Source organism: Bacillus rossius (genome assembly GCF_032445375.1).
Source record: "Bacillus rossius redtenbacheri isolate Brsri chromosome 4 unlocalized genomic scaffold, Brsri_v3 Brsri_v3_scf4_2, whole genome shotgun sequence".
In the NCBI taxonomy this organism is placed as follows: domain Eukaryota; kingdom Metazoa; phylum Arthropoda; class Insecta; order Phasmatodea; family Bacillidae; genus Bacillus; species Bacillus rossius.
Window position 1 is genome coordinate 40,344,531 of NW_026962011.1, and position 25,006 is coordinate 40,369,536.

Consider the following 25,006-nt stretch of genomic DNA (forward strand, 5'->3'; position numbering starts at 1 on the left):
GTCAGTGCAGAACAAAGGTGAAGTCCCCGGGGTGCTGGCGCGTCTGCTCTCGGTCAGTGATGAAGATGGACTGGGCTGAGCTCATCGCTCGCAGGTGGCAACATGGCGCCCTTCGCGCCAACACAATTACCGTTACTGTATTCTACGACTCCGTGCCCCGGCGAAAGTTGAGTAAATTACAGATAAACATTAAAAATATATAAAAATTACTGACAATGGAAAGTTTGTTACTATTTACTTATTTAATGATAATTCATATAAAAGCATTCCTATCCTCGTCCAAGTCCGTGCCTGTTCGGGTCCGCCCGGGCAACGTCTATAGTTATTTAAGGTAACCTATTTAAATTACAGAAAACACAAGTAAATTGCACAACACTGGGGCAAAGACGAATGAAAACAAAAAGGGTTTACAAATAATATTAAAACGTAGCAAATTAGGGGTGCGGCGCACTGCAGCTAAGCGCCCTCTTGCCGGGCTAGACACACACGCACACACGCACGCACGAGCGGGAGGTTTGAACTGAAACGGTGGTTGGGCGGTGTCATATCGGGCTCAAAGGGGCCGCAGGCCCGGACGACGTCAATTGCCCCCTCCGAAAGTAGGCCGATATGACAGCGCCGTTTGACAGATGGTTGGGGGGCGTTGCCTGTGGTGTTTACGTCGCGCACTCCCACGTGGCAATGTTGATGTTTATGTTTGTGCGGGCAGGTGGCAATGTTGACATGACGGACGGACAAGCAATGTTTACACGATGGAAGGGCGAGCAATGTTTACATGATGGCGGCGAGCAATGTTTACAAAATGACAGTTGAGCAATATTTACACTATGGAGGACGATACACACGGACAGAATGGGCGCTGGCTGACTAACCTTGTGGGTGGTGACCCACCAGTTGTCCCGAGCCCCAAATCTGCGTCAGCTGCGGCTGCGGCGGCTGCTGCGTGTGATAGCGTGGCGGTGGCCAGGGCGCCGGCCGGCAGGGGCGGCGGCGGCCAAGGTCAGGCGGCTCGTGGCAGGCGGGCAGCAAGCGCGGGCGGCGCTCGGCACGACCCGGCTCAGCCTCGCCGACAGGCGGGCGCTTCGCGGCCCGTCGTGACAGACGGGTGACAGGTGTCGAAGTCCGGGTGACGGTCACGTTCGGCGGTGGGACGGTCGGGCGTCCCGGCGTCGTGGCGTCGACCTGCATCGCGACAGGCGGATGTAGGGAGCTCAGGCGACTCTTCACGGTGCGGCGTCCCAATGTTGCCAACTTGCGACATTTGGGTGGCGTCTCGTGCGGCAGGGCACTTGACCGGTGTTCCGGTACTGCGGCGATCGGCGTCGGAATCGGGCGTCGTGGCGCCTCGGTCGATTCTGGCGTCGTGTCAGGTGGGCATGTAGGCGGCGTCAGCGTCGGCGTCGCGCGCGTCCGTCTCTTTCGGTCCGGTTCATCCGTCTGTGCCTCGAAGCCAGGCGGGCACAGAGGAGCAAATCCAGGCGGCGGGGCGGCGCTCAGGCGTCTCGGCGTCATGGCCCTGGACATCGTGTCGCAAAGCGTCCCGTTTGCTACTGCGCACTCTGGTGGCGGTGACGACGGCATGATGACGTCGAAGCCAGGTGGTGGCGACAGGGTGACACGAAGCGTCGGCGTCGAGTCTGGAGGCGTCCGTGGCGAGTCGTGTGGCGGAGACGATGCGGGTTTCGCCGGAAATGACCTTGGTGGCGTCGGGACGGCGGTTCGGTGCGGTGGCGAGGTCATTCCGGCGTCGGGAGGTGTCTCCGACACGAGGCGGGTGCTGGACGGCGTCGCAGACTGCGGCGGGACGGTCGTTGTCGGGCGTCGCTCGGTTGGCTTCGGCGAGTCAGGCGTCATCATAGTCGGGATGAGTGGCGTCAGGTCGGCGAAACGAGGTCTTGCTGGCGATGATGCGTTAGGACCAGCGTCGGGAGACGTCAGGTCGACGAGAGGTGCCGAGGTTGGCGGCTCCAGGACAGGAGGTGGGAGCGGAATTGTCGGCGTCGGGACGGCGAGCGTCGGAGTCGGGATAAGTGGCGTCGGGTCGACGAAACGCAGTGTGGCAGGCGGCGGCGGGATCGGACTTGTGTCGGGAGACGTCAAGTCGATGAGCGTCGGCACGGCGGGCGTCGGGACGGCGGCCGTCGGCGTCGGGACGACGGGCGTGGGCGTCAGGACGACGGGCGTCTTTGTCAGAGCGGTAGGCGTCGGTAACGTAACACGTGGCGGTGCGGGTGACGTCAGGACGTACCTTCGTGGTGCTGGGGTCGGCGTCGTGCGTGAGGAGTCGGCTTGGTGCGGCGGTGACGTTCCGGCAACGGGCGGCGTCCTTGGCACGGGCTGCGTCGGCGAGTCGAGCAGCGTCTTTTCCGGCGTGGTTGGCGTCGGCGTGAGCGGCGTCTTTTTCGGCGTGAGTGGTGTCGGCGTGATCGGAGTCGGTGTCGGCGTGAGCGGCGTCGGCGTTTCGGGAAGCGTCGAGGCGTGTCGTGGAGGATTTTCCAGCGTCTCTGCCTCGTACTGCGCCTGGGTGGCTAGGTAGGCAGTGCACCGTGCGCACGTGAAGGTAAAAAACTTGCGCAGTACGGTCCATTCACGTTCGCCGATACAGCCACGATGCCACAGGCCGGCACATTCCTGGCAGCGGTATCCCTCGCTACTACCTCCGGGACACGACCTAGCTCCACATTTCGTCACGCCGTGTATGCGGTACTCCGTACAGTAGCCACACTCGTATCCGGCGGCGGTCCTGCCATGCAAGTCCCAACTCGGGCGGGGAAAGTAACACCCGATACACTCGTCCGGATACGGATACATGTCTACGCACGTGGTACTCTGCACACGAACAGTCCTCACGAACACATCAGCACTGTGTTACTTACTGCGCTCGGAGTCCGTTGTTTGTGCGCGGATTCCTGGAAGCGTGCGCTTGGCTGATCACGTGGCTGGCGCGCCAGAGTCCCGCTATGCGCTCCGCGCGAACAATAGTTCCAGCGCGAACTTTAGTTCCGCGCGCTCCGCGTAACAACCGCCTATCTCACACGCTCGTACAGGTCTGGTTTTCGCGGAAGATGTAACTCGCCCCACGCTCTTGGGCGCCATTTGAGGGCTGATCGCGCATTGCCGGTGATTTCGAGATGTTAACTATGGGCGCCACCACGTGGAAGGGCACGTGGACCCGGCGGAGTCTCTCACTCAGGGCGTGACGTAGCCCAAGTGGGGACGAGTTACCAGCCCTTTCTATCCTAGCTACCCAGACCTGGCCCGCTCTAGGCGTCGGGCACGCCACACTCCTAGACTCACTCACCACGTGATTAAATAAGTACTCACTTTATATTTATTCTCCAGATTTAATTTCACTAACACGTCTCTCTACACGCCCGTTACACGTTACACATTACACGGTTAAAAAGCCTGAGGCACGAATCGGTTTAGGTGAAGGCATGGTCCACACACGTGGCCATGCTGCAAAGTATACTTATTACACGGTGATGAAAAAACTCGACTGAGACAATTAATTAATTAAACAGCCCGCTGGCCGAGAGCTGCCCCGAGGATGACGAGCGAAAGAGATTCAGAAATACTTAACGAGACAGAATTACTTGGTCAGTGCAGAACAAAGGTGAAGTCCCCGGGGTGCTGGCGCGTCTGCTCTCGGTCAGTGATGAAGATGGACTGGGCTGAGCTCATCGCTCGCAGGTGGCAACATGGCGCCCTTCGCGCCAACACAATTACCGTTACTGTATTCTACGACTCCGTGCCCCGGCGAAAGTTGAGTAAATTACAGATAAACATTAAAAATATATAAAAATTACTGACAATGGAAAGTTTGTTACTATTTACTTATTTAATGATAATTCATATAAAAGCATTCCTATCCTCGTCCAAGTCCGTGCCTGTTCGGGTCCGCCCGGGCAACGTCTATAGTTATTTAAGGTAACCTATTTAAATTACAGAAAACACAAGTAAATTGCACAACACTGGGGCAAAGACGAATGAAAACAAAAAGGGTTTACAAATAATATTAAAACGTAGCAAATTAGGGGTGCGGCGCACTGCAGCTAAGCGCCCTCTTGCCGGGCTAGACACACACGCACACACGCACGCACGAGCGGGAGGTTTGAACTGAAACGGTGGTTGGGCGGTGTCATATCGGGCTCAAAGGGGCCGCAGGCCCGGACGACGTCAGTGTGTTTTATAAATGTAAATAATTAGCCTGTCAAATGTACAGTTTTAGTAATATATATTTAATTCAACCATATTCCTATTCTCATGGTTTTTATGTAATTTGTATTCACGATTATAAACTGATATTGTAATAAATATTTTGGTTTTCTTTGTTTTTTAGCAGTAGGTCAAATGATGGCATCACTATTTACAATGTGGTTACATCAGACAAAAATCCCATAACTATAAGATTAATGAAGGAAATGTTCATATTTTGTGAAAAGTTCCCATTGAAGACAGTAATCTGGTACCCATTTATGCTGTCAGTTCCTAATTTTAAACTGTACACGTTCCTGACTCTCTTCCTGCACGTGCTACCAGGATGTCTTCTGGACCTGGTCCTCCGACTGAAGGGCAAGCCACCAATGTAAGTTTGTGTACAAATATCCTTATAACTTCATTATTTACATCTAATAATGTAGCCTAAACACATAATGTTAAGGTTAAGTTTTTGTTTTTTTCATTTTATAACTTTTACCTAGGTTTTGACAAGCATATTACACTTATAATTGACACTTGTTATTGACTTGTTATGGACACTGTCACATACAAGTTAAGGTTTACTTGTTACTGAAAAATGACTTCTTTCTCAAAGATACATGAAACACTTGTTCCTGACAACTTGTGATTACAAGTACTTTTTCTTACAATAGTTACTTTCAAAACTTGTACCTTTGTGAAACACGCCCCTGAGAAAAACAATTCAGCTCAGAGTTTAAAACTGAATCATTGTAATATAAGTATAAGTATTAAGTTTTACAATAATCATTATGGAGTACAGTTTTTTTTAGTAAGCCATAAAACATTAGTATATGTAATTATTTAGATCAGGGCTAGAAAATTTTATTTAATTTGATACGAGAACATCTGTTTGGACGTCACCGTATTAAATGGAACATTGACCCGGCAGAGACTCTTTGCGAGGGGTGACATCGCCCATGTGGGAGCGAGATTCGGACCCTCTAAATTTCGCACACCAATTACCAAGACCTGACTTGCTCTCAGCATCGGGCACACTTTAAGAATTAATGATATAGCCTTAAGGGTATGTCACGCGCTGCCATGCAGTACTTGTTATACACGTTTAGGTTTATTAAGAAGTTTCAAGTTTATTTATACATCACCCTTTGAATAGTTAAAAAGCCAAAGGCACGATTCAGAAATTACGTAAGGGTGATTAAATACTCACCGAGAGTGATAAGAAAATTATCTTAACAGCCTGCCCGCCGAAGGTAGCCCAGAGAAGAAACGTAAAAAGATTTAAAGAACATAAATGGAAAACTACTTATCCGTGAATACAAGCAGTGAGGTCCCCGGGGTGCTGATGCGTCTGCTCTCGGCCGGTGATTATGAAGGACTGAGGCGAGAGAATGCTCTGCATGGGCCACATGGCGTCTCTAGCGCCGAACCAAACTACCGTTACGTTTTTGTGATTGCGTGCCAAGGTTATTAAAAACTAGACACACAAAATACTTGTACAATTACTGCGCGCTTTCTGGCAGCTAGTATGATTAAAACATATAGTAATTTAAAAATTAATATGCAAACAAAGTCTAACTTTGGCCAGGATGAAAACTTATAGTAACCAGAATTACCTTAGTCTGTGGGAACGGTGATGGCCCCCCGCGGGACAATGCATCCACCCCGGACCGCGGACTGTTGAAGACTGAAGACTGCTGCTTGATGGTTGTGAGGGGGGGGGGGGGGGGGGCGTTAATATAGCCATCTCCCAAAAACAGTGTAAATGGAACTGAAACTAATATTATGTGGAACTTAATAACTAAAAACGTCAAGAAACCCTTAAATAAAAACTTTAATAACAAATTAAGTACTGCAGGACTAAAAATGCTGTATTAAATATTACATTACTAGTCAAGTTGGCAACTGTAAGTGTTTGCTATGAACAGCTACGTAGCTATATTTGAGATTGGTTTTAAATTAAATTAGTGTGAACAAGCATAACTATAAATTAAGATAGGCCCCTGGCATTAAGGGAAAATACTTGCATTCATTGAAAAGGGTGCCCTTAAGGGGCCAATACGCTTGTATGATGCACTTTTCCTTGTGGGTACTAAAGAGGTGGTTGCACAATGCATGGGCACACATGCAAATTAAAGAATAATTAACACAGCTGGTCACTTACCTCAGCACTGATTACCGTCTTTCCATGTCGGCACAGTTGCATCTTTTACTCAGGAGAGGGCTAGGGATGCGGTCCGCCAGCGGTGTCTGGTACTGGCGGGGTTGGGACCGGGCTTTTCTGCTGTAGGAGGTACGACGTCATAGTAATATTGTAATTCTTATGTCTTATTGATCTGTAAATTCTACTTTTGCAACTGGATTTCAAATCCTTTTTCCTGCGACACCACTCACGAGTCAAGTCGCGACACAGTGTGGTGGTTGCTGTTGTTACCTCTGGGTCGTTCAAATCATAATCCCATGTCGGACAGCATCCATAACAAAATATGCTCAAAATCAAGATTTTGATTGCTAGGCCATTGCTACATTGATGAATACAAAATGTTATTTGATGGATGAGTATAAAGATTTGTTAGTAGTCCGCAATGATTTTGGGTGCCACCAGTCTTAAGATAGGAAATAAAATAATTATATTTAATACAGTGTTTTATCGCTTAATGGTCGCACGCGCGTAATCGTCGCAACCATATTTTAGGCCTTCAAAATTGGGATAAAAAAACTCCTCGCGTAAAACGCATGTTTTTTTTGGTCCCGCTAGTATATGCCGAGCGCTTTGTGTAGGTATCTTTTCCGTATAAAAAAATGTAGTTTAAAGTAGAAATCTAATATTTAATCGGTCATTACCACTTACTTAATAAATTAACGGAAAAATACGAAGTTGTTGACGTGTAAATTTTCTTATAAAGATGTTTTTAAACGTTATTTCCTTTATCTCATCGTCTGAGTCGCCGCGGTGTAGGTATAATCTAAAATTTGTTTCAGTCATTACCACTTATTTATTTAATTAACGGAAATACAAAGTTGTCTAACGTGTAAATTTTCCTTTATAGACTTTTTAAATGGTATTTCCTTTATCTGATTGCGTTACCGCGGCGTACCGCTTACAAAAATGTAGCCAGCGCATCATTCATGTTTGGTTATGTTTCTTCCCGTATAGAGCGCGTGCAGGTAGTCGAATATCTATATCTCGCCGATTGGATGCAACGCGCGCTATCTGTCAGGTGCCGAGTTAACTACATTTGATAGCCCGCATTCTTTCGTGGCAATTGTGTACTACGATACGTTAGTTCACGTCTGATTCAAGTGGCTTGCGTTCGCGTTAGAGTTTTGGTTTTTCTATTTAAAGTTGAAGAAAAGTTTTCGTTTAAGGAATTATTAGTATAGATTGTTTGGCGTGCTCTTGTATACTCCACCTTTTTTTTTTAAATAAACGTACTTTCCATGAACGGGTTTTGTTTTTATGAATAACTTTACCTAACAAAAAAAATTTTTTTCCGCATAATGGTCGCACCCCTACTTTTCAAATTTGATTTTAGAATAAAATGTGCGACGATTATATGAGAAAACAAGGTACCTATTTTGACTGTGATTTAGATTCACTTTATATAGAAATATGGTGCGTAAGTTCTTATATCTTTATAAAATTCAGTTGCTATCAAATTAAAAATTATTTGCCCTCTAGTGATGATGCCCACAAAGTGTTGCGTAATAGTTTAGTAAGTTAAGAATAATAATCATTTTGCATTGATCAGTAATTTCAAATGGCCTTTACAATTACCTAAAATAATATACGAACTGTCCTCTATAAGCAATGCCCCATACAGAGTGAAGGCAACGTACCTGGCTTTGTTTCCCAACGAGAAGATGACCACGTGACCCATCCAGCTTATGAGGGTGTTAATCCCTTAACATCCACTTGATCTGCCAATCATGGAGCTTTTCAGATTACAGAGACAGATCAATAACTTTTCTTTATCAGCACAGTACTCAACTGCCCACTACATTCTTATAAACCTTCCATTTTTGACCTAAGTAAAAATTTTAAAATGATATTGAGTAACTGCTTAGTTCATTGAGCATCTCACTTTTATTGCAATAAACAGTTCCATAGCAGAAACCAATTTAAGTACAAAAATATTCAAAATAAAGTAAAATATAAATAAAATAACGAATCCTAAATAAAATTTTACAAATATTGTAGACTTGCTAATAAACTGAAGTTACATAATTATTTATTAGAGAGGTTTCTAGATTAAAAATGAATATAATAATGCTTTTGACTGAAAAAAAAATCCAAATATACAAGATTGAGGATAATCATTCAACAGACAGCCTATCATTGTGTTTTAATTGCTTTAAAAGAATTCTCATGAACCATAATGATCATGCTGCTTATGAAAATTACTACTGATGCTTGCAACCCTAATAAACACTTCCTTTAGCAAACTTTATTATGTATTATAGAGCAGGTCTGAGGTCTACATTACAGACCTTGCAAACTAATTTGTTGTGCATTTATTTGATGCTGCATGAATTTCAATCACACATCAAGCAAATAATTTTTGACCATACCAAGTGATTTTGGATTGGGCCACAATTAATTAATTTAATAGCTTCATCAAGTTATAAATGTACAACCTGTAATGAATAAAACCACATCTTCGTGTACACAACTTGCTCTACATGAATTTAGTGCGAGTGCATAAGCGTCCTTATAGTGTTTTATGTCACAGTGTCGGCACAGGGCTTCAGGGACGGAACTTCCAAAGAATGTAGTGGGCACGGAACCACTTGGCTGCAGACTCGGTGTCATGCCAGGCTGTTGGTATCGAACACACGACCCTTGCAAATGAGAGACCACGGTCCATGAGCAACTATAAGTCAGTTATTGAGTGTGGTGTTTGGGAATTGAATAATATGTAAATAACTGTTCTGAGAGTGTTCACTGACCAGGTAAGGTCTCATTAAATTCAATAGAAAGATATTCTACTGTAACAGAAAAATCCTAACCATTCATGTGGCCTTGGATAAGATTTGTGTGATCTCTGTTACTATTTTTTTCGTAAATCATAATTAAAAATTATAAACTTAAAAAAGTCTCAAAACACCACATGCATGATAAAGTTGATGTCATGGTTTTGATTATAATATTGGTAAGCTTTCAAGTTAAAACAGTTATTTTTGACTGCTGTAGGTAGTGGTTTAAGATCTCAGTATTTATATAATTGTATCTTTCCCTCAAAGGTTACTGAAGATATACAAGAAAATAAGAAAATTTGCCATCATAATGAATATGATTTCTATGAAGGAAATAACATTTTTCAGTGACAACTTGCACAATCTATATGAGCAATTAGGTTCTGAAGATAAGGAAATGTTCTTCTTCGACATGAAACAGATAAACTGGGTGGATTATATGTTTACAGCATGTCTTGAGTCGAGGAAGTATCTTCTAAATGAGACGCTGGATGATCTGGAACTTGCTAGGTCTCGTTATCGAAGGTAAAAATAATAATCCATCACATCATGCACATTAAAAAAAGAATTCTATTAATTTAGTATTAAATTTGGATATTTTTTTTTCATTGGCAATAATATCATTAGAGATGTAAACGTACAAAATAAATAAGGAATTTTGATGGAGAAATAAGCAGTGACCTATAGTAAAGATCAATCTTAAACTTTTCCTGGAGTGGATTTTGAGGGCTATGGTTATACTCTTATGTCCGGTCTGAGGTTTCTGGAATGCATTTGCATTAGATTACCACTAGCTTCAATTCGCTCAATAACAAAAAAAAAAGGTATAGATTATAGTGATGTAACGGGGTATGTACGTAATTAAGGGTTACGGATGTTTGTCATTAAATCTTCGGCACCACCACGTGGACCCAGTTGCCACTCTGAATTACAGGTCCGTAACGTTACCCGTGGTGGTGCTAGGTTTGATTCTTCCCCCAGTATATTCGACCATGGAAACACACCCGGAAACATTAGTCTCTCAGTGATACACGCGTGGCCGTTCGAAAGTAGCTGGCCTGTTTTCTTGTAAGATGCTATTTATTTGCCATAATCGTTACACCGATTTATTAAACAAAGTATTTAAAATTATAATATTGTCGCGGGTTGAAATTTTGCAGGGTTGTTGAAATCAAATTTAGGGACTTTACTGACGGGACTCTGGGCTGGCTGCTCTGTTCACTCGTCAGCGCAAGTGGCGTGACCATGTAATTGGGGCACGGGGCCGGCGCGGCGCGCTGCGGGCTTGCAGAATTTTGTTTGTTTGTTTGGCCGCGCGCTGGCGCAGCCACGGGCCGCAGTTACTGGGGCGCGCTGTCGTAACAAGCCGCGCGGTGTGGCCTGCACATTGGGGTAGAGGGGGGGTAGTCTTCCCAGATGTTCTAGTTAGTTGTTTAGTAAATTTGACTTCAATAACGAGCTTTTGTTATGCTAGGCGCGGCAGGGCGCGCGAATTTAAGCGCAAGTGAGTGGTGACTCGGGGCTCACTCAGGCGGAGGCTATGCGTCTCACCTGTGGTCACGAGTTGTTAGTTCGTTCGTGATGTAGGAATTCAAGCTTTCGGGCGGAAGCTATGGTCGACGCCAGAGGCCACGAGTCGTTTAATTTAAGTTAGGTCATAATGTAGTCGTCAAGCTTTCGGGCGGAGGCTATGGCCCTCGTCAGGGGTCACGCGTCATAGTTTTTAAAATGTAATGTTCGTTCGGGATTTCAAGGGCAGGAGAGGCCCCTACGTTATTTTTTTAAAGTAATCGATCAAGAAAGGCTTTTCGGAAAATGTGAGTATGGACTTATCTTTGTTTTAATTTTAAGTATTAATTATGATTTGAGGTATTCGGAAGGACTAGGGAAGTGTTTAGTGAAGTTCTCTCATTCTCTCTCTTGTAAGGTCGTTCAATCGTTAAGGAAGTAAAGAGATTATTGTTTTAAATTGTAATCCCGCTATTTAAATGTTCTTTAAAATGATGTTGAGTATTTGACTTTAAGAATAAAATAATTTTAATTAAGTATTATGTTATTTTGCAAAATCTCCTTAGTTCAGCTCTCACCAGACATCCTGTACGGGATGACGAACCTATGATCCTAGGTACAGTAAAGTATTTTATGAAGTTAAGACTAGTTGATGCCAAGCGAGTTGTTTCTATGTAAAGAGCTACGATTCTCGCCCCCCCCTCTGAAGGTGGATCGTGACAGAAATGGTAGAGTTCGCCGGATAGGTTCTATTTCTGGAGAGAGAGAGAGGTAGATTTTTATGTTTATTATTAAGTTAGTTTCAGCTTCTGATAGCAGGTTATTAAGAGTTTACTTGAGGAGAGGATTACGGAATTTAATCTAAGTGGAGGAAGTCTTTGAGATTTTTTTTTTGACGTAACAGATGTTTATTTGAGTATACTTGTAAGGATAAAGTTTATAGTGATAAGTTGTTTTAAGTCGTTGAGTTTATCGGGGATTTTTACGTGAGGAGAATACGTTATAATTTAAATACTTAATAAAGATAATGCAAGTGGTTTAGTTTTATTAAAGTTAATTTAAGATTGTAGGTTAAGAGAATTATAATTTAAAATAAAAATTTTTTGTCGTAAATAGGAATTATTTTCAAGTGAAGTTTGTTTTGTTGTCGTGCGCGTAGGAGACGAGACGTACGAATTAAATCAGTCGAGGGAAGGATAAACGTTAGAAAGGAATTAAAGAGAAAACGAGAGTTTATGTAAAAGAGAGTTATAGAATTTATAGTGATGTTTTGTTTTAATTAGAAAAATGTTGAGAGTTGTTTCAGAACGACACGTCAGTGGACGTGGCAGAGTGAACACGTGACGGGGAGGTGCTGAGACCTAGCGGAGAACGGAGGAACCGCAAGCGAGGGTTGGCGCACCTGATGGAATTCGGTGACGTCACGAGCACGTACAGAGACGTGGACGGCCGTGACCTTGTTTTGATCAGCTGTACGGTAACTTAGCGATAAGAAAATAGACTATTGGTTAAATAAATTTAAATTTAAGTGTGTTTTAGAAGAAGAGGAACTTTCAGTATGTAAGTAATTTATTTTAAGAATGGTATGATGTATAGGCTAGAAGTGTTTCATTGTAAGTTGTTTATGTTTTTGTTAGTTAAATTCTACCTCGGTTTTAAAAATATTTTTTTGGGATTTGTAAACATTATTAAGGAGGTACACTATAAAATCGATAAGCATTGAGAAAACTGGGAAGGCTAGATTTTGTGTGTAGAGGGAATTTACTCCAAAAGAACAGAGAGACAAAATTAATGTTTTCATTAGGGCGAGGGACCCTAAGGTGAGGCGTTGTGTCCCTGGGAAGAAAGGGAATTGTAGCGCAGACCATAGGAGATGGGCTGACTACGGAATTAAGGGTCAGGAGAATCCTGAGAGTTGTGAGTAGTTTGGGGCAGGAGTTCCCCATGGTAGTACCGAAGTGGCTATCCTGTATGGGATAGGGTACCATTTCAATGAAGTTTGTTGGTGGGGTTAGAGCCCCCTGTGTAGTGGGCCTATAGCAGATAGGCACTACAGTGAATTTGGTTATTTTGTGAGGTAAATTCCCTGGAGGTTAAGTAAGATTGGATTCAGTTAGGAAGGAGGGAAATGAGAAACATTGCTGTAGAGAGTTAGTGTACTTGCCTAATGTGAAATTGAATTTTAATAAATTAATTAATGAGAAAGTTTTTTCTGGTCAAATAATAATGGAAGGGAATTAATTAATTTTTTTGAGTAAGGTGTTTTAAGTAATGAAATAAAATAATGTGAAGAAGTTTGAATAATTGGGGAGGAATTTCTTTAAGAGTTTAGATAATTGTTTTTGAATTTATTGAGATATTCAGCCAGTGAAGTTTGAGTGTGAGAGATACAGTGAGATTTTAAGGAAATCGGTTGTTTATTAATTAGAACAAATGAGATTTTTTGATTAAGAGTCAGTAAGCATAGTTAAAATTTAGGACATGATATTTGTTGACAGTTTACAGTTATTAAGGAGAAAACAGAGTAATCTATTTATTTTTATTTTAATGGTTTGAAGATAAGATTATGAATTTTTTTTGGAAGTTTCTTTGGCATGTTGGAATAATTTTTTTTGATTTTTAGAATTTACAGAGAAAATTTAATTGATTTACATTAGTTTGGAAGTATGGAGGTTTAGTGTTCGATTAGCCCTAACTTGATGGTCGGATCCCAAAAGAATGCCGTAAAACCGATAGCCAATTGAGAGGAATGCGGTAGGCGCTTGTGTAGAGAGGGGTTGTGGGAAAACTCCTTGGGACTGATGGCAGATCAGGGGCCCTAAATAGTGTGTGATGCTGTAAAACCAGTGCAGAGAAAGCCTGGTATGCTTAAATTTTTGGGCACAGGTTATGTAAACCTGGGGTTCCATGGGATTTAGTCATGTTAGCTGCTGTGAGACATTAAGATTTCCAGGCTCCATAGTAAATTCAATGTAAATTTTTGTTTTCTTAAAATAATAAATTTGTTTTTAATTTTTTTGAGATATTTGATTTGTAACAGTGAATACAGACCCCGAGGAATAAGAGTTGTCATGCTGTGAGAGGAGAAGGTGGTAGGCCTAAAAGGGTACAGGCACCACAGAGGTTATTTGTATTGCATAATTTAAATATAAGGAAACTTGAGAATTTGAAATTTTGTTGTTGGGTTGGACACCCATAAGAAGAGTATAGGCAGAATTTTTATTGTTATGAGATGTCTAATTTAATTGAAAAGAAGAAAGTTTAAAGATGCAAGGTAACATTATTATTGTAATAATTGAAAGAGATTAAGAGGTAGAGAGAAATAGGCAGTTTTTGTTTGTAAGTACTAAAGTTTACATATAGAAATTTAGTAACTAAGAATGAATAATAAGTTAAGTCTAGTGTAAAAGTTTTTTTTAAGTTTGTTAAGTTAAGAGTCACAAGTAAATTTTTTTTTAGAGAGAATGTCTTTGATAGGAAGTATTAGAAACTTATGGGAATTTTAGGGTAACATAAATAATGTAGGTAATGAATAATAAATAGATGGTAGGTCTTAAGTTAGGATTAACATTTGAAGCAGAATTTAATTAAGAAGAAGGAAAATAAATAGGCCTAATGAAAAGAACAAAAAAGGATTTTATGGTAAAGCATTTTTTTTAAGTAATAAACAATGAATAATAATGTTGTTTCAGGGTAATGTGTACTAATAATACAATTTTTTTTTTAGGACCAAAGAACAGGAATTATGTAATTTAAATTAACATGTATTTTTGAAACTGTTACAGATTCCTTAAGATGAGCTGAGCAGCAGTCCAGTTTACAAGATGACAAGAGTTCGAGAGACAAGATACAAGATCACTGAAACAAGAGCCAAGACTGAAGATTCAAGAGAAGAGAAAGCTGGCAGCCTTGGACTTACAAGTGGAGATTAATAAGGTCATGTAAAGTTTTATTTTTTTATGGAAGACAGTAACTGGAGTTTTTTTTTGTTATAAACATTATTTACAGAACTTTTTAGGTTATAGTAATGTAATGGAACTAGTGAGTTGTGGTAGCTGTCAAAAAGAACTAATACCTTAAGTTTAATTTTTAAAGTTAATTTTCTTAATTTACAGAGGGATTAGTAGTTTTAAAAAAAACCTTATTTAGGTTGGAATTTAAATACAATAGCTTATTATAAATGTGTACGAACAGTTCAAGTTCACAGTACTGATAGGTAGGTCAGATGATCTTATTGATTTTGATGATTTGTTGTTTTGAGTTGATTTTTAAGTGTTGTGAATTAGACAATGAAATAGTTCTGAAAACTTAAATTATTTCAAGCTAAGAAATAGTAAAGTTAATTGTAACTCAAAGGACACCAGAATTTAATTTTTTTTTGAATTAGTAATGTTTGAAAATTTTATACTTTACAAGAAAGGTTATAAACAAACAGATCGGATGGAACAAGGATGCAGTAAATCACAATTTCATTTAGAATTATTGATTTGCTTTTGAGGTTATGAAGGAAAAGTAGCTATAATTTAAAAATTTGAATAAAAATGGTTTTTTTTTAATTTGTTTGAAATAGAAAGTTTAAAAGTTAATTAGTCATGATCTAGGTGGGTGATGGGGTGGGAATTGGCCACTCTTTTTCCCTATAACCTCCCTAACATGGCCTTCTATTACAACTAACAGAAATAAAGAAGAAGAAAAATGAAGAATTATTAGTTAGAATGTTTCTTTCATGAAGATACCTGATGAACTTTTACTGTTTGGAAGAATAGAAGCAAGGTTAGTCAGATATTTTTACTCAGAAGAAGAAGAAGATAAAGCAGTTTTATGACTCGACAAGCCAGAGATTGGTGTTTCCCCTCTGCGCTTCTATTGACTACGTTGTTTACTCTCATGGGATAGCTGGTTCGGCACCATGGAGAGAGATTGGTGGGCATTGTGGTTGCCCCCAGAAGAAAAGAAGAGTAGAAGAGGTTATGGGTGGGTCATGTGAACTGACCTTCAACCCAGTTACTTCGTGGAGACTATTTGCTGTATAGAGAAGATCAAGACTCAAGAGTTAGGGAAAATCATTGGAGGTCATGTTTCCCTTCCTTAAGTTTTTCCTATCAAATTATTTGCCTGATTAGATTATGCTAAGGGTGGGATACTTTATGTTAGCAGTTGAATTAATTAATTTTATTTTTTTGTGTGTTTGCATCCTTGCCCATCAATTGCAGTTTAGTAGTTAGTTTTGTATTTGTCAGGCGTGATGGTAATGCCTGTTGATGATGTTTCAGAATTGTAATCTGTTCGTGATGAGGATGGCACAACTCCGAAGCAGATGTGGGGAGAAGTTGTGAGCTGCCCTGGAAGCCAGTCCAGTAGCTGTTGGAGTTGAGTGGTGTTTGCTGATGGCCAGCCCAGGGAGCTACTCTTCTCGACAACACTGACTTCGAGGAGTTGCACCAACCTTCACGAGATAAGAGTTTAATTAATTGAAACACTGTAAGGACACTTAATTTTTTTTGAAGAACGAAAGAAGTATGGTAATAAACGGAAACCGAAAAAAAAAAAGATAATAATAATTATCAAGAATTTGCACATTGTTTAACGAATACTGAGAAACTAAGAACAGTAATTTAATTTGTAAAGAGAGCTTCACTAACAGAACAATTTTTTTAGAATTGAGAACTCGAGCCTCTGAAGGTTCCTGTGAGAACAAACCAGATAAAAGTTTTACATTTAATTTTATGAATACTTGTTGTTTTAAAATAAATCTTATGCAGAATCTAGATGTATGTTCAGACAGCAAGGAACTAAGAAAATTATTATTTTTGTGAAATGAGGAATTTATAGTTATGGTTTAATGGAAAAAGACAATTTGTAATTTTGAGGTAGCTCGATGGGGCTCGAGCTCTGTGAGGGGAGGGTTATGTCGCGGGTTGAAATTTTGCAGGGTTGTTGAAATCAAATTTAGGGACTTTACTGACGGGACTCTGGGCTGGCTGCTCTGTTCACTCGTCAGCGCAAGTGGCGTGACCATGTAATTGGGGCACGGGGCCGGCGCGGCGCGCTGCGGGCTTGTAGAATTTTGTTTGTTTGTTTGGCCGCGCGCTGGCGCAGCCACGGGCCGCAGTTACTGGGGCGCGCTGTCGTAACAAGCCGCGCGGTGTGGCCTGCACATTGGGGTAGAGGGGGGGTAGTCTTCCCAGATGTTCTAGTTAGTTGTTTAGTAAATTTGACTTCAATAACGAGCTTTTGTTATGCTAGGCGCGGCAGGGCGCGCGAATTTAAGCGCAAGTGAGTGGTGACTCGGGGCTCACTCAGGCGGAGGCTATGCGTCTCACCTGTGGTCACGAGTTGTTAGTTCGTTCGTGATGTAGGAATTCAAGCTTTCGGGCGGAAGCTATGGTCGACGCCAGAGGCCACGAGTCGTTTAATTTAAGTTAGGTCATAATGTAGTCGTCAAGCTTTCGGGCGGAGGCTATGGCCCTCGTCAGGGGTCACGCGTCATAGTTTTTAAAATGTAATGTTCGTTCGGGATTTCAAGGGCAGGAGAGGCCCCTACGTTATTTTTTTAAAGTAATCGATCAAGAAAGGCTTTTCGGAAAATGTGAGTATGGACTTATCTTTGTTTTAATTTTAAGTATTAATTATGATTTGAGGTATTCGGAAGGACTAGGGAAGTGTTTAGTGAAGTTCTCTCATTCTCTCTCTTGTAAGGTCGTTCAATCGTTAAGGAAGTAAAGAGATTATTGTTTTAAATTGTAATCCCGCTATTTAAATGTTCTTTAAAATGATGTTGAGTATTTGACTTTAAGAATAAAATAATTTTAATTAAGTATTATGTTATTTTGCAAAATCTCCTTAGTTCAGCTCTCACCAGACATCCTGTACGGGATGACGAACCTATGATCCTAGGTACAGTAAAGTATTTTATGAAGTTAAGACTAGTTGATGCCAAGCGAGTTGTTTCTATGTAAAGAGCTACGATTCTCGCCCCCCCCTCTGAAGGTGGATCGTGACAATATTTAAAATGCCAATGGCACGTAACCAGTTCAAGTGCGATCCAGGGCACCATGTGACCAGGACTAGATGAAGCAAGTTAATATTTGCTTTCAAAAATTTACAAACAAAATTATAAACATTTAGGCAAATCAGTCTTCCATCCAGGCAATCCTCAAGAAAAAGAGAAAATTTTTGAATTAATGAAGCTGACGGTGGATCTCTCTTGATGAATTATGCAGAATGTATGTATCCAACTCCAGGCGATCATGGTGTCATGGCCGCACGGAAAGTGTCCCGTCGATTGTTCGGTAAACTCTAAATTGTGCTGTGACCGATACAGTATAAACCCTTTAATATTCAAACTGTGACAGATATAGTATAAAACCTTTAATATTCAAACTTACTACACATACATTAAAACCCGGATTGGTTTACATTTATTACTTAAATCCTTATATAGTTTAAAGTTCCAAAATCAATCCGCACGAGCAGTACGTGCTCATAATTGGTGTGAATGACGCTGCTCCGTCCTTAAATCTACCTGAAATACATAATTTTTTCTGGGCATGAAATAAGAAGTATATATAACTATTATAACACTAAACAGTCAATTAAATATTACTGGAGTACAAGACACAGGCTCTACATATGCCTCACTTGTGGTGGTGGAGTGATACGGAGGTACGCACGCATGCACACATTGCTGGCGGGAGGTTTCAAAAAACTTCGCAGCCTTAGAAGATGATGGTGGCCGTTGATGGGGGGGGGGGGGGGGGGGGGGGGGGAATTAGGGAATAGATGCCGGGTTTTTAAATTCACCTGAACCGTCAGCATGTTCGTTTACTTAGAGAATGCAATGTAAGCAGAGTGAAAAAAAAAAGGTAAAATTGGTCACAAATATGGCACTTGAAGTTTTTCATTGAACTTTTTTTAAGTCTAGCTAAAAATTAAAGAAAAAAATTAAAGCTTTTTTTATTCACAAATTCTCTTTTTATTGTGTTGGATTCAAGAGCCGACCCACCACATGTTAAATGCCACTCATGTTACATTCATAACTAAAAATTTAGTTCTGATATTGTTGAAAAATTTATGTTATCAGTGAAAGTTTATGCACTGATGAAAGACAGTATTATTTGATGTAAAATTTAAACATGGGACATTATGAGTGTTGTTTACATTATGTATGATCATAATTATTTCTATAACAAGATAAGTCACATTTTATAATTATAAATGTCATATATTTAAATTTACACAGATAAATAAAAAAACATCAAATGCCTTTGTCAATTTATAATAAGTTTAAGCATAATTCAGTTTAAAGAAGGTGGTTGTTGTCTCCTGTTTAGTATGTGCTCAACTATAACCAAGATGTAAATGGCACTGATTGATACAATTTTGGTTTTCTGCCACATTATATCTTGCAAATTGTAGCCAAATTACCTTAAGTGCAAGACTCATTATAGCCTTAGGATAGCAGTTCACCAATAAACAAGAGTAAAGAAAGTAATTTTTTTTTTGGTCTCTAGTCATCTTTTGTTTCATCGAGAATAAGTTTATTCTCGATATTTCAATACCTCTAGGTACTGCAAGATTTTTGAGTCAGCTATGGCAGAGTTGTCAGTTGTGAAATGCTCACCTTTGGTGAAAATTCCATTTTCATTGGCTTTAGCTTTTGTATATAAATTTAGCACTTTTAGAGCATACTTTTTGTGCCATGATGTTGGAGGTTTTGCATTTAATAGTGTCAGCATTTTGTATAAGGACTCGAATGTACTTAGGAACCAAAAAATTTTTCATCTGAGCAAATTGATAATTGCTTATCATTAATATTGGTACCTAAACATTATCCTCAGATAAAATTAATAATTATCAATAAGAAATATTAATGTTTTTAAAAGAACTTTTTCAGTACGTTCAAATTATTATTTAACAGTTCCTATGGAACAATATAATATTGCTCTAACTATATAAGACTGTAACTAGTGCAATATATTTATCTATTTAATTAGGTAATGCATTCAGTGCTGTATTCAGTGTCTTCACAACCTTTGCAAATTTTATTTCACTTATGATAAAATAAGTATGATTAAAAGCATAACAATGGTTTTATGTTGTTGGTGAAGGGGACACAACCTTCAAGTGGTACTTGGGTACTGATTTGGTATTCATATATTTGAGCCATGCTGGGAGTAGCGATCAAATGAGTGCTATACAAACATGATGTTTAAGGTTTATGACTACAGACCCTGTTATTGAATATACATTAATACTATATATTCACATAGTATATTGATAATTTTATGTAACAAACATGAGTTTTATTGCATAATCTAGGTTTAGTGAAATAAACTGTGTCATAGTTACAATGATGAAAGTACAAATTGTTAACACGTAGTTTGTTCTTTTTGTTTCAGGTTGTATATAGTCCACACATTTGTCAAGTATTTGTTGTTTGGTTTGGCAATTTATGCAGCATGGCTGGTAATAGTATTTTTCACCCATAGCATGTTTTGATCAAAGCAAGATGCTAGAATATGCATTGTGTGTATTTTTTTTAAACATAATCCACTGTATTTGTAAGTTGTTATATTTGTAAACGGTACTGGAATGCATTTAAATAAAAGTGTTTCCGTGATACAGTACGTGCAGATAGATATAATTTAATAATAGGTGATGGACTATTTGGAAATAAAACTCATTATAATATTTGTAGTATTAATTTACTTTTCTTCAACAAGAGGTACTACTAAATACAAGTGCATGATTCTGAGATAAATATTTGTCATCTTGACTTGACCAACACCTGCTCTCCAAACTGACACCACTATTACTCTCCATCCCTTGTTTACTGCATACACTTCCTTCTCCACATAGACATTGCTGTGGAGCCCACCCTCACTGCGTAGGAAATAGGTGGACATCTCAATCTTGCACGGTACATTTGTGCCGGAGAGCTCCAACTTTGTGCGTGGTTGTCTTGTACTGTCCGTGTATTCCGTTTTCCTGCTCACTGCAATGTCCCTGAGACTGCAACATGTAGCTTTATTCTTGCCATGACATTCCAGCTAACTGTGTCCTCCGGTGCTGTTATTACCACGTGCACTTTGGTAAAAAAAATAATAACCCTTGTGTGAGTGTCCATGAAAGATTCTAGCAACTTGTTTGAGACAGAGGACGTTCCCTTACGTTAAACATTATTAAATAAGTACAAATGATGGCTGGAGGAGAGGGCTGAAGTAAGGAATTATTGATAGGCCTGTTTCTGGATGGGGGAGGAGAGGTGGAATGACTTACCGCCCCTGACAAGTTTGACAAGAGTCGAAGGGGAGGGGAGGAAGGTTTAAGGGTTTTCCCCTGGAAAGTTTTTAAATGATGCAGTTTTAAAATGTTCGGATATCTGAATATCCTTACCTGCTTTTTCAAAACATGAAATTTTTAAATAAAATGTTCCAGTATGTAATGAGAATCCTTACAATATCGCTGCTTATGATTATATCCAATGTGATAAAAGTTAATGCTTCTCTCTAATTTTGCATATTCAGTGGCCATCAATTGAGCCATAGAAGGTTGACAAGTTGCTGTAAGGGGCTTTAAGGGCCTCTCCCCGACTACGCCCTTGATGTTTTTCCAAGTTGTTTTAACACATACACACACATATATCTATATTCACAAGCACCACAACTAAAGGAATTATATTCTCGTTGAAAGGTCTTTTACTGATGCAAGTGAAAAACTAATTGATTTCACCCAGAGTTGCACCAAACATGGTAGGGCAATGGCAAAACATTACACTTACAATTCAGAATGATCCAGATTACAATCCCAGCACGTTTATCAGTTAATGTCGTGGCGATGCTATGCCTGGGAAACAGTACAAAGTTAACAAAAATTCTTCTAAAACAAAAACTAAACCCAAAAGGCATGCATATAGTTTTAGCTTAGTTAAGAAAATGTTGATATCACTAATCACTGTTGAGTGGCACATGGTTGAGTGGAAGAACAATGAATGCTAGAATGATATAAAACACTACATTATGCAGGCCTCAGTCATTAACCTCCTCTGAAATACTGAAAAAAGTTATTTTATGGTTTCTAGTTTCCAAAATGTCTTACAAAAACAAAAATATGAACATATTTTATCAGCAAGATATTCTCTTAAATAAACACATTAACTACAAGAATACATATATTGACAAATTTATAAATATATATGAATATTGCAAACAATATCCACTATGCACTCAGGAAGACATGTTGTATGAACAAGCTCTGAAACAAGATGGTAATAAAGTTTAGCATTTATCTGATTTCTTTACATTAAGATCATGATATATTTTTCTTTGTTGAGCTAATTATAATGCTGTTACTACATTTTTTTCATCATAACAACCAATGTTAAGTAAAAAGAAACAAGAAAAAGCAGTGACAATATTACTAAAATTAAAAAAAAGTTTTATTAGAAGATAAAAATGTGTTTGAACAAAATGGTCTAATTTATTCAGTCATAGCAACTTTCTACTGTAATAAATTTTAATTATAGGTGTAGTTAGATAAATTTCACATTTTCATAACAATAGGCTACTGTCTTTGCTTCTCAGTACCAGATGAATCAATTATGATGATTCAAACACAACCCATGTGCTAATTACCATAAAGTTGTTATTTTAATTTATTAATCTTAAACAATAAATTTAGAAAAATTATCCCATACAAATTTTAATTTTATTTTCTCCATTATAAGTTCGAATATTGTCTATAGCATGTTAATTTTCAACTTTTTTTTTTACATCTTGTGCAGCCACAAGCATGGCTTGTTCTACTTAAATTTCTTCCATGTTCTTCTGAACAGCAGTATTTTTTAATCTTACGCTGCCTCTTTAACAATTTGTCTTTCTTCTTTCTCTTTACTCAAACACGTAAGTTTCTCTTCCTCAATTACAACTGATGCTTTCTTTCATTTAGTTTCTCTTCTTTATTTCCTTAGAAGCTTTTTTTTTTCTTTCTTATCTACAGCTTCTGAGTGAATTATTAAATTGAAGCAAATGTGTATTAAACATCTTCATGAAATTCGTTAAAATAATTTTAGTAAAACACACTTTAAATACAAGACATACGAAATAACAAGTTCACGTTTTTACAATAGCACAGCTATTACAAAAATCACAAATTAGGAGTGACAAAATTACGTCAGTTGTTTGGATAGTAGTCATGTAGTTAAGGTCTCTACTTGTCATTTGTTCCCAAATGGACAATTGGACTGAAAGTAATAAGGTAAACAAATATTTAAAATATATTTGTTTTAAGTTTATGTGGTACATGATGTATATTGTAACTCTATAAGTGACTAAAGTGGGTTCAAACAAAATTTAAAGACCAAAAGTGACTTTTTAAAACTTACCTAAGTGACTTGTGGAAAAAAATGACCTACACTGTATTTGTTTATAATTAATGCTCTGAGCAGTCAAGGTTTATAGCCTTAACATTAAATATTTAAATTCTCACTGACACAGTGGTACATTGTATTCAAAACAAGACAGAGTCCCAACACTGAACACTACTACGTCACTGAACAGTGACCACGCAGTTTCAGTAATGTTGCAACCACACTTACATTATAACACTGCACTAAACAAGGGTAATGGCTGGTGGAAGCTCGGAAGTGCAGCGGTTCTACAAGGACTGCGGGGTCTTTGTGACCGGCGGGACGGGTTTCCTGGGCAAGCTGACCATAGAGAAGATCCTCAGGAGTTGTCCTGATGTCAGGAAAGTGTACGTGCTGATACGGCCTAAGAAGGGTTTATCCATAGAAGAAAGGAAAAAGGCACTACTTGACAATGTGGTAAGTATTGTAACACACTAACAGTTATGTGATGTTAGACTGGGACATTGTTTTTAAAGGATGTGAAACATTTTAAAATGTGCTTTGAAGAATATATAAAGGTTTTCTAACATGATACACTTTTGATAATCTAGCACATTCAGGACTTTGCAAATGCCAGATTATGGAAAATTCTGTATTTATATGTCGACTTGATAGACAGAGCCCAACTTACCACCTCACAACCTCGGCAAGGCGGTTAGGCCAGCTTACACATTAATAAACCCACAAAGTTTTTTCTTGGATTTTACTTACAGGAATGTGTAAGCCAGCCTGAGAGTTTTCCTGGAATAGTAACTGACATCAATATTTTAGTAACTTTTCCCACATCATGTCAATGTTTACAATCCTTATTGATGAGGTCACACAATAGTATATTGGCTATTTTCATTGCTTTGGAGCTACTTTTAAATTCCTCGTTCTGTGTTCCAGGTGTTTGACCGCATGAAGCGCGAGCAGCCAGACTCGGTGGACAAGATAGTGTTCGTGGCCGGAGACTGCTCTAGTCCTCGCCTGGGCCTCAGTGACTCGGACTACCACCACCTGACCCAACATGTCCACATCGTGCTGCACCTGGCCGCCACGGTCAGGTTCGACGAGACGATGAAAGTGGCAATAAACACAAATATCAAGGGTACGATGGAGACTGTGAGGTTGTGTTGGGACTGTTTCTCTCTGAAGGTGAGATACCTAATTACTTTTTGAGTCTATAATTACTTATTTGAACTGTCAAAATTGCATATAATATTCCAGTGAATTTAAATGTCTAATCATGGCAATATTTAAGAGAACTGATTTTTAGAAACCATTTCTTAATAGGAGATTTGACAAAATTTCAATATTAAGAACATTTAAGCACATTGTTATTAGTTTGTCTTAAAATGTTAAAATGACTTAATATTCGTAACCATACAAATAGTTTTCTTTACATTAATTATACAAAATTAAACAAAACTAATTAAAATATTAGAATGATCAGAGTTTTGAACTGTGGCAAAATGTGGTAAGTGGTAGAAATCCTGATGTGTACTCACTTATCAATTTACATATGATAATTGTTACATATGTGATATGCTGCCAATAAATTCATTAAACAAAAAATTTATTCTACAGAAAATAAATATGTATGTATATTGGTAAGTAGTGTGTTAAAATAAATCTACAAATTAAGTTCATATGAATTAAAAATAAAAACTAATACTCTGTGTTCTTGTAAGTTGTCTTGACTGTTACTGGGCTATCAAGCTTCCCAAAGCAACATCACTGAAGGAGACCATGCTGATTTGCAGATTGCAGAACCCAGTACAAAAACACTTCAGATAATTCATAGCCCAGCCCATAGCACTGTTAATAAGGGACAACATTTTGAGTGATTGAGTCAGTACGTACACATGCACACAAGGCTCCACATACACAATTTCATACGGAATATTGTTCCATGAGCAAGTTCCCACA

At 39.3% G+C, this 25,006-nt stretch overlaps 2 protein-coding genes across 13 annotated transcripts in view; both read left to right on the forward strand.

Annotated features, from left to right (window-relative positions):
* Nucleotides 1-20,381, forward strand: part of LOC134542058 (fatty acyl-CoA reductase wat-like) — a 175,232-nt gene extending 154,851 nt beyond the window's left edge. For 7 of the 11 annotated variants that reach the window (XM_063385932.1, XM_063385928.1, XM_063385933.1 and 4 more), the window contains 3 exons: nt 4,343-4,588; nt 9,445-9,702; nt 20,088-20,381. In XM_063385932.1, coding sequence (XP_063242002.1) covers nt 4,343-4,588; nt 9,445-9,702; nt 20,088-20,187 — 604 coding nt within the window. In that variant the 3' untranslated portion in view covers nt 20,188-20,381. Of the gene's footprint in view, nt 1-4,342; nt 4,589-9,444; nt 10,148-20,087 lie in introns of those variants that run through there. The other 4 variants (XM_063385923.1, XM_063385924.1, XM_063385926.1 and 1 more) reach the window with 4 other exon arrangements.
* A 2,452-nt stretch (nt 20,382-22,833) lies between these two features.
* Nucleotides 22,834-25,006, forward strand: part of LOC134542119 (fatty acyl-CoA reductase wat-like) — a 30,300-nt gene continuing 28,127 nt past the window's right edge. The window contains exons 1-2 of one of the 2 annotated variants that reach the window (XM_063386082.1): nt 22,834-23,512; nt 23,984-24,232. In XM_063386082.1, coding sequence (XP_063242152.1) covers nt 23,312-23,512; nt 23,984-24,232 — 450 coding nt within the window. In that variant the 5' untranslated portion in view covers nt 22,834-23,311. Of the gene's footprint in view, nt 24,233-25,006 lie in introns of both variants that reach the window. The other variant, XM_063386083.1, reaches the window with a different exon arrangement.